Genomic DNA, 9,103 nt, shown 5'->3' on the forward strand with positions numbered 1-9,103 from the left:
GGTTATTGCAGGGTTTGTACAAAGGCTGCCAGGAGACGCCAGAACATCACTGCCTGGGCTCTCTTTGCCTGCTCAGGGCTCCCTCCTCTTCCCAGCGTGACTCTGTCACTGGTTTTAGTAGAAGCACTTGCTTTATTAAAGACCTTTGGAAGCCACTGACTCCAGTAACAGGAAATAAATAGCTATCAATTTCGCATTCAATTAAAAACTCTTATTAACACTAAAGTTCGCTGAGGAAGTTCTGCAAAGGTTCTTCACATTTCTCACGTTAATGAAGAGGTCCACAGCGTGCCCTGATTAAAAATGAAAATAATTAAACGCCCAGAGCTGTGTAAATCTCATCAGTGCTGTTGTCTGCAGGAGTGCCCTGCCGTGCCACCGCCCTTCACCCACGGAGTGCCCGGGGCGAGGGGCTGCCTCGGTCCCACGGGCAGAGCCCAGACATCGAGGGTGACACGTGTGACGTCAGACACGGCTTTCTTCCTCTTCCACCGCCCGGTGAAACCCTGGAATGAATTTCAAAAGATGCTTCCGGACACTGGCTCTCCTGCTTTTCCGCGGGAGGGTCCCAAAACTACTGGAGTAGCTGCTGCTCTCCCAGAGCGGGGACATGGAGCCGCTGCTGGCCAGGCTGACGCTGCGGTTCCTGCGCAGGGAGCACCTCCCGGCAGCACCGTCCCCGTCCCTGGGGAACACACAGTCATCGTCCACGCTGGACTGGCGGCTCAGGCTCTCTGCAGCCGAGTCCTCGAAGGCGCTGCCCTGGAAGAAGCTGTCCTCGCTGCCCACCGTCATCGAGCTCAGCCGGCTGCGGGAGCTGCTCTCGCTGGAGAAGCGGGGCTTGCTCGGGAAGAGGGGTCCTGGCGAGCTGCAGCCGCCACACGAGCTGGGCTCTTCCAGGTCCAGCGCGCCCAGCAGAGCGTTGTCGTTCGCCTTCCCTGGAAGCGGGAGCCAGAGAGGAGCGTCAGTCACCGGCACCCGCCACGGCCAGGAGCAGGACGCCTGTGCCACGGCAGCACCGGGAAGGGTCATGCCCAGCCCGTGGCACACGGAGCAGCCCCTTTCCACACGGGAAACTGTTTCTGGCTGCGAGGTGCTTCCCACAGAGTGGGGATTGCAGAATCAAACCAGCTCCCTGGGCAGCCCATAAAAAACCCAACCAAACCTCCGCCCTGATAAACCCAAATTAAGAATGGAAAAAAGCTTCGCCACCCACATAAACTCATTTCCTAGGACTGACACGAAGACACCTTGGTCTGCATCAGTCAAAGCAGCATAAAAGCTCGTTACTGTCGGGACAAAAGCGCTCCCAGGGCCAGCCCCACGCCTTCATTAGGAGGGGGGAAGGAAGCAAGAGGCGGATTGCAGAAGTGCCGTTTCCGCGGCAGGGCCGGGCAGCGCCGCGGTCCCGCAGCCGGGACGTACCGTGCAGCAAGTGCCGCTCCCGGGCCAGCAGCGCCCGCAGCTCCCCCCACCGCTGGTGCAGCGCTTGCTGGGGAGGAGAAGGAAGAGGCTCCGTCACTTCGCAGAAGCACAAGGCACTTGTCAAGAAAACAGTCTCTGAACAGTGCAGGTCACGTCCAGGAAACGCTTGTGTGTCTAGCTTTTACTGTGACGGTTTTACCGGACTGCAGCACATTTCTTCCGTAAAATATTAGTCTGCTCGTGCTCAGAGTGTTCTGGCTGAGGTACTGGCCATGTCTAACTTAGAAAGAAGCAGCCTGAAACCTGGAGAGCATGCAGCCCATCTTCAGACAGTGCCAGCACTCCTCCACAGCTCCAGAGACCCCGCTGGGAATGGGCACCCCACTCCTCTTCCCTGAGTTCCACAGCCCTCCCCAGCTCCAGACCCCCACTGGGAAGGGACACCCCACTCCTCCTCCCTGGGTCCTGCAGGGTAGCAAAGGGGGGCACAGCCAACCATTCCTGCCCCGTGTTGGGAACACACCCGGAGCATCCTTACAGCCTCCCAGGACCACGAGCCACCCAACACCCCACAATGGTTCCCTTCTCTCTGTGGCAGGTCAGCTCTTGGTGTACAATAAATCATGGCAGAGTTGATTAAAAACACCCACCAAACAGGTGAGGCTGTGCCTGGGGACAGTCACAGGAGGCCCCTCCCCACAGATCTGATGAACCCCATGCAGCTGGACATTCCTACAGCCAAACTGACCAGCATAAGCTATCCTGGGCAGTCCAGGGATTGCAGCCACATTTCTTCTTGGAAAAATAATATCACAGGGACTAGGGCTAGGGGTGCTGGGGGTGATGGCTGCAGGGGACCCATTGGGTGTAAGCCCCTGCCAGGATCCTCAGTCCCATGGACACACACCTGACCCCATTGACCGTGACATGTCTGCATCAACAGCAGAATAACTAATTAATTACATTACCTTGAGTACCTGCAGCTTGGCCTCCAGCTCCATTTTCCGCAGGAACAAGGCCCCATTGACCGTCTCTAACCTGTGGAGAACAGGTGATGGTGGCCCCAACGTGCAGAGGCTCTGCCCAGCCCAGCCCTTGGGGATTTCGGCCTCTGAGACAGCGCAGGGCTGGGGGTACCACGAGGAGCTCTCCTGGCTTCAGCAGGAGAGGATATGAGGCCAAATCCCATCTGAAGGAGGGACACCCACCTCAAGTAGTTCCCTGAAGACTTTATCAAGTCCACTATCTGCTTGTGACCAAAGCCCTCGGTGTTGACGCCGTTGATGCTGACGAGGATGTCGCCTGTTGGAGACACACGGAGGCCAAAATGAGCATCCACAGCCCATGCACGTCTTCCAGCTGCTCCACAATAACAGTGACAGGGAGAAAGGAGGGTAAGGCCTCCCGTGGCAGCAAAACCGATGGATAGTTACCAGTCTGTAGGCCAGAGAGATGGGCAGGACTTTCCTCTTGAATTTTGCAGATGTAAGTGCACACCTCCAAGGAGAAATCATTTTGGTTTGGAAACCTAACGGTCTGTTAATGCCAAAGGGACAGAGTTACCAATACTGGAGCCATTAAAACCATTTAAAATTCAATAGTCTTTTACATTTTTTCAGTGAGAGGGCTGTGATAAGCCTCAAAATGTTATAACCCAACAATTAGAAATGTATTTATACGGCAGAGAACAGCAGACATCTGACAGGTTCCTGTACGCTGTGTTTGCAAAAAAAAATAGACTAATTTTAAAGCAAGTTTATTATTCAGTATTAAAAACTCAGTAACTTTAACAAAAAATATCTGTCAGCATGGGTGGGGATGGCCTTCTGGAAGGATGTCTCGTTCCCAGGCATGGGAAGGTGGCAGGATGGGACAGAGGCTTTGCAAGGGGTTGACTCCTCCTTCCTGGGAATGCCGTGTGGAGTCAGCTTCTGCTGCCAGAGAGCTCGGTTTGCAATGGGAACCAAAAAGAAAGAAGAGTTGAACCTACTCTTGCTATTTTGGCCTCTGAAACTCATCATCCACACACATCCCTGCACCCCTCAAAAGTGCTTTTTGTTCTTGACTTACATATTTAAATATACAGCAAGTAGCTCTAAGCATAAATCCCTCGTGTGGTTTTGGGTGCTGACATGAATTTAGAGAAATGCAAAAGCTGTCACCACAGCCCCCCCCGGATCTTGCAAGGGAGGAAAACATCCTCTGGTGTCACGCAAATACCTCGGCACATCTGCCTCCTGCACTGAGCACTGAGGCTGAGCTCCCTGAAAACCCGTGGCTGCTCCACCAAACCCAGGCTGAACAACTCACACTGCATCCCCAATTTTCTCAGTCAGTGTGAAACAAAGGGGTGGAGACCGGGTGAGTTCAGAGCTCATCTGGCCAAATCCCCCCAACACAGGATTCCAGCCCCTGGACCAGCAGTAAGACTTCTGGTTAAACTATGGGCAGCGAGTGAAGCCTGAGCTCCCTGCAGATGTAGGCCTAAAGTTTCACATCATCTTATTCTGTTTTGCCTAAATTTAACTCGTAGTAATGAAAGTACAGCTTCTAAGTAATGGTTATCCTCAGTGTCAGAGGCTGCCTTTCCACGGCCCAGACTTTCTATGAAGTGCTCACGCTAAATGTGCGTTCGGGAAGAAAATGTGCCAGGAACAATTATTTTTAATCAGAATGTCACACACAATGAAAATCTGCCCTGACAGTTTACACAAAAGCCCAATAATCGACTCAATTATCCTCCCTTCTGAAAGCTCTGCTCTGTTCACGAGCCGAGCGCTGCCCTGCTCATTAGTCACAGACCCAAACTGGGCAAAGTTAAGCTTTTCCTAATGCACTGATTTCACTGAAAATACCGCTTCTCCCTGGGAGAGTGCTTTGGAGGTGCCCTGCTGTTGGCAGGCAGATCCCACTGCTCCCAAACTACATCCCTTTATTCCTGGGATAATTTTTAGCTACAGCCAGGGTTTTAGTTGGCCTGGTGATCTAGGAAGTTACCTTTCTCACAAAAACCTATGGAAAAAGTCTCCCACTATCTGTACTCCTGATAAAATTCTGTTTTTCCTATCTGATGATTTACTGACTTCTACATTGAACAGAATATCTTCCTATATGATTTAACCCCCGCAAAAAAGTTATGCTTAGCAGTCATTTATTGAAAAATACACCAATATTTTGCATCTTCAAAAGTACCTACCTCTCTATGTATGTTAAAGGAGGTAGCAAAAAGCCAGTATAAGGTATTTTTTGAAGAGAGTTTTTTTATTTCTCTCCTTTTGTATGACAATATTTTCATATACAATTCTCAAAAAAATATTCACATATGGAGGCAAGAAGGCACTGCCATTGCCTTTTATGCGGATTTGGATGGGATTTCTCCTACATTCAACACTCTGATTTGTGAGAATGCCAGAAATTCTCATCTGTGACCTTTGCTACGAAAAAAATCTTTGGAAAACCATCCCAGTTCTATATCAGTGCTGTAAGCTCTTCCAATTTCACAGAATCTGACAGTCACTTTCCTCTGCTCTGGCCTGCCTTAACATGATTTTAAGGATGTGACACTTAAGACTCTGCACCACATTTTTTTTTAATGAATCATCTTATCATTTAAGTCTTACCTGGATTTCAAACCCAAACGTCTCTTTATCTTCTTTCAATATTGCAACGAGGTGTCTGTAGGAAGAACACACACAACCCCCTGTGAACATGGGGTGACACGCTCTGTGCACCTGCATGTCCAACCAAAACCATCGTGTTCCCACCATCACCTCTCCCTGGGCCTGTGGGGTGTCCCCACGCCGTCCCTCTGATGGAGCAGTGGTGGTGCTGCCTCTTTCCTTACTCAAACTAACTCAAACTAAAGGTCACCTGCATTACCCAGGTACTGGCTACCCGTCTCTGCCTTGCACCCTGATCCCACTTGAGCTGGGAAGATTCCCAGGACACATTTCATGCAGAATAAGACAATAACAGTGACTCTAGAATCATAGAATCATACCTTTGTGGCTTGGAGAAGTCACCCGAGGAGCTGGATCTGGCTAAGGCAAGCTGTGACCAGAAGTGGGAGAGGACAGGGATCAGTAGATCTGTGGCTCTTGGAGGCACACAGCTAAAATCAGCAGTTTAGAGAAAAGCTAAAAGCAGCTGGTGGCATCCCACAGCACCTTGCACCAACACAGCCTCTGCCTCAGTCAAACGGGAACTTGAACCTTCTGACCAGGAGGAAAAGCATGCAGAGGTCAAAGTCACCTGTCAGATGCTGGCACTGAGCTCAGTGCTCAAATCACATCTCTGTTGTACCAAGAGCTCACCTCATTTTTGTACCTTTCCTCTAAAAGTCTGTGGGCATTTATGAACCGAGCACTTGCCAAGAGAGGCATAAAGCACCCAGGTGAGTGCAGACAGAGAGCTCTGAGGTGTCTCATGGCAGCTGCACAGCATTTCCCAGCCAGACACGGACACCCAGGATCCTGCTTCAGGCAGTGCCTGGAGAGGTCTCTGAGAAAAGCCAGGATCATTGATTCTTCCCATAAAATTGAACCAGGAATGAGGAATGACAATATCAGTGAAAAGCCTGTAGCTGAAACAGCCAATGCCTCAGGCTCAGCAGGATCAAATGGTGCCACAGTGTGATCTCCTACAGAAACAGCGATCATGGCCGTGCAGTTTCTTGTCGAGGGACAAGGAGAGGAGGGAGAGGTCAAGTGTGTAAGAACCCACTGCAGAGAAGGTGGGAGGGCTGGAAGAGGCACACAGGGTGATGGACCCCGCGTGGGGGACGGGCCCTGCAGTGCGTCCTTGGTTCTGAAGTGTGTTGTAACTCAGCTTTGCCAGCCACAGCCACAACAGAGCCGTCACCACCACCCTGCCCTGCCAGCAGCCACCACCACACTGAGGGGGACAAGTCACAGCGAGGGTGGGTCCATCACACCGAGGGCTGCTCTGCCACACCGAGGGCAGCTCCACTACAGCCAGGGGAGCTGGTGCCACCCAGCAGCAGCATTCCCAGGACCAGCCTGGCTCTGGCTTTCCCTTATGTCCCTACATGTACCAAGAAAAGGATGAAGTGTGTTTCTGTGGCTGAACAAAGTGAAACCTTAAGTGCACAGATATTACACACTACTTTTCTGATCCTAATTTCAGACTATAATGTGTGTCAAACGCTTTCTATTCAGGTTTCTTCATGTCAGACAAAAAGTCCAGAGCTGGAACTACTCAGCTGATGGTTCTCAGCCTCAGCAGGACAGTCCTGTGGGAATCCCACAACAAGCTGCAGCAACGTGGTGCTCTGTGCTGCACTGAGGGGAAAGCCCAGCAAAAGAGACAGCCCAAACAGCCCCAATAGTTGTCCAGAAACACCCCCAAATCCAGATGGAAACAGCTCCTGGTGGGCGCTCTCTGTCAGCACTGCAGAGCAGAGGGCAGTGGTCAGGCTGCCAGACTGACGGAAATGCACATTTAAGGGAGCACCCAGGCAGCACGAGCCCCTCTGTGGGGCTCTCAGCACGGCTGGAAATGGAGAAGGAGCTGATCCAGGGCTGGATCCCGGTTGCTGCCGCCCTTCACAGCCCGAGCCCACAGGCAGGGCAGGACACCTTGTCACTCGCTGCTCGAGGAGCTTCCCACACTGCCAGCGCTGCCAAGATCCCATCGCCACCCCCAAAATGGGCCCAGCCAACGGCACCCAGCAGTCATCCCTCCAGCACCCCGAAACCGGGAGCCACAGGGAGCCTGCCCGGTCACCGCTGGGTCACGCCCGGGTGGCAGGAGGAGCCCCGGCCCCCCGCAGCCAGCCCGTACCTGCTTGCGCCCGCGGGGCAGCGTCCCCACCGTGCTGGCCAAGTGCTGCATCCTCCGCCCGGCCGTGGGCAGTGCCTGCTCCCCGTCGGGGCTGCAGCCCACGGCGTTGGCGTTGTGGTTCTGCTGCAGGAGCCGCCTGAGGGCCATGGCGAGGGGCTCAGAGCGGCCCTGCCAAGCCCTGCGCCATGGCCACGGAACTGCGCCCGCTGCCACCCACAAGGGCGAGAGCGGAAAGGCCTCCACGTGACCTGTGGTTTAGGTGCATGTTACACAAATCCCTCCTAGCAGAGCCCGAGGCTCTCGGTGTGCCTTGTGCTCACAGGCCAGTTAAGAATTAGGCTTGGCAGTTACAGAAATCTGCTTAATTTTTCCATTCCTGCACACAGCAATTCTCACCAGCAGCTGCTGCTCTGCCAGGATTTGTCCTTATGGCCCTGCCTGCCTCAGGCACTCATCTGAACTCAACCTGCACATTCTCTGACTTGCTCGGCATTCCTGGCATCCCTAGAATCACCTTTTGGCAAAGATGGGAAAAATAACACTGCTTTTGGCTAATGGTGTCAGTGCAGGACTTCCAGTTCCGGAGAGGGAAATGAGAGCTGAAGGCCGAGAGCAGGAGCTGAAAACGTGGCAGAGCGAGGGCAGAGCAATGCCCTCAGCACAGCACTTGGCTCACAGTGGGGAGCAAGGACTTATCTGGCACGGCAGGTCTGGGGACACACAGCAAAGTCAACTGAGGGGCTTCAGGAAGGATCAGAAGGGCTGCCACAGCAGGGCCCAGGCAGGCACAGCGCCAGGGACAGCCTGGCCAGATGTCATCCCTGCACCTGTCCCAGATGGCCAAGCCCGAGGAACATGCAGGGGTGACAGGGGGGTGAAGAGGAGGGCAGGCATGCTGTGCCCAGACAGGGGCACACACTGAGTCCACCAGTGCAGGGGGGGTGGTCACACCCCCAGGTGCCCTGCAGACCCTCCCTAGGTGTTGGCATGACATGCCAGCAGCCAGTGAGCCACCAGGGCCACTAAGCCATTGGTCCATCCCAGAGCAGAGTGATCCCAACCAGAGTCTCACTCTGATCTGCACCAGCCAGAGCGTGGACCAACTGCCCAGCAGTCGCCCTAAAATCAAGTTTTGCAGGGGGTTCCTGTCTTGCAAAGGATTTTGTCCCAGCAGCAAATATGTTGAGGAGGATTTATGAGTCTGAGAACTTCTGGCAGGGTTGTTTTTTCTCTGCAGTTATTGTTTGTTGTCAATTCATTGTAGCTTTGAATAAGCTTTGGATTCCCTGATCCTGGGTGCAATGGAGAAGCATGGGAAGCAGCCCCAGGCCTGGGTGGGACACAGGGGTGGCTGCCTGTCCCCACTGCCCCTCAGTCACAGGTCAGCAATGCAGAAGGAGGACAGGCAGGCAGCAGCACAGCTTGCCAACCCTGGCAGTCACCCCAGCCAAGTCCTAAACACCCACGGAGCAGGGGCCACCCCTGGCACGCAGCCCTGCAGCCATGGCCGGAGCCCTGTGTCCCAGCCACTGGCACTGCTGGCTGTCAGTGACCTGGAGCAGCCGCTGGCACAGGCTGGACAACCCAACAGACTCATCTGAAACACACTGTGCCATTTTTTGTTGAGACAGATGGACAAATACCAGGGACTGCAACCACACAAAGCAGCCAGAATTAGCCCTGGCTTGGATGTGAACCTGCACGGGGAAAAGCAGGACCACTGCTATCAACATAGAGAAGTAATACAAATGTACAAGTTGCAGTCATTTTCTGAGTAAAGCCTTTTCTGCACCTTTACAAGGTAGTGCTGCACACACCTGGGACACCCAGTCTTGGGAGGAAAGGCTGGCAGGGGCACAGGGAGAGGAGGGGCCAG

General features: G+C 53.4%; 1 protein-coding gene across 1 annotated transcript; it reads right to left on the reverse strand.

Annotated features, from left to right (window-relative positions):
* Positions 1 to 170: 170 nt before the first annotated feature.
* Positions 171 to 7,415, reverse strand: CYTIP (cytohesin 1 interacting protein). The gene is made up of 8 exons (XM_017823719.1): positions 7,228 to 7,415; positions 5,426 to 5,475; positions 5,046 to 5,100; positions 2,859 to 2,961; positions 2,634 to 2,727; positions 2,394 to 2,463; positions 1,426 to 1,492; positions 171 to 938 (listed from the first exon to the last, which is right to left on the reverse strand). Exons 1-8 carry the CDS (start codon positions 7,372 to 7,374, stop codon positions 466 to 468), a joined length of 1,059 nt encoding a protein of 352 aa, XP_017679208.1. The 5' UTR covers positions 7,375 to 7,415; the 3' UTR covers positions 171 to 465.
* Between the last annotated feature and the right edge of the window lie 1,688 nt (positions 7,416 to 9,103).

The sequence above is a fragment of the Lepidothrix coronata genome, unplaced genomic scaffold (assembly GCF_001604755.1).
Source record: "Lepidothrix coronata isolate B3197 unplaced genomic scaffold, Lepidothrix_coronata-1.0 Scaffold105, whole genome shotgun sequence".
Lineage (NCBI taxonomy): Eukaryota > Metazoa > Chordata > Aves > Passeriformes > Pipridae > Lepidothrix > Lepidothrix coronata.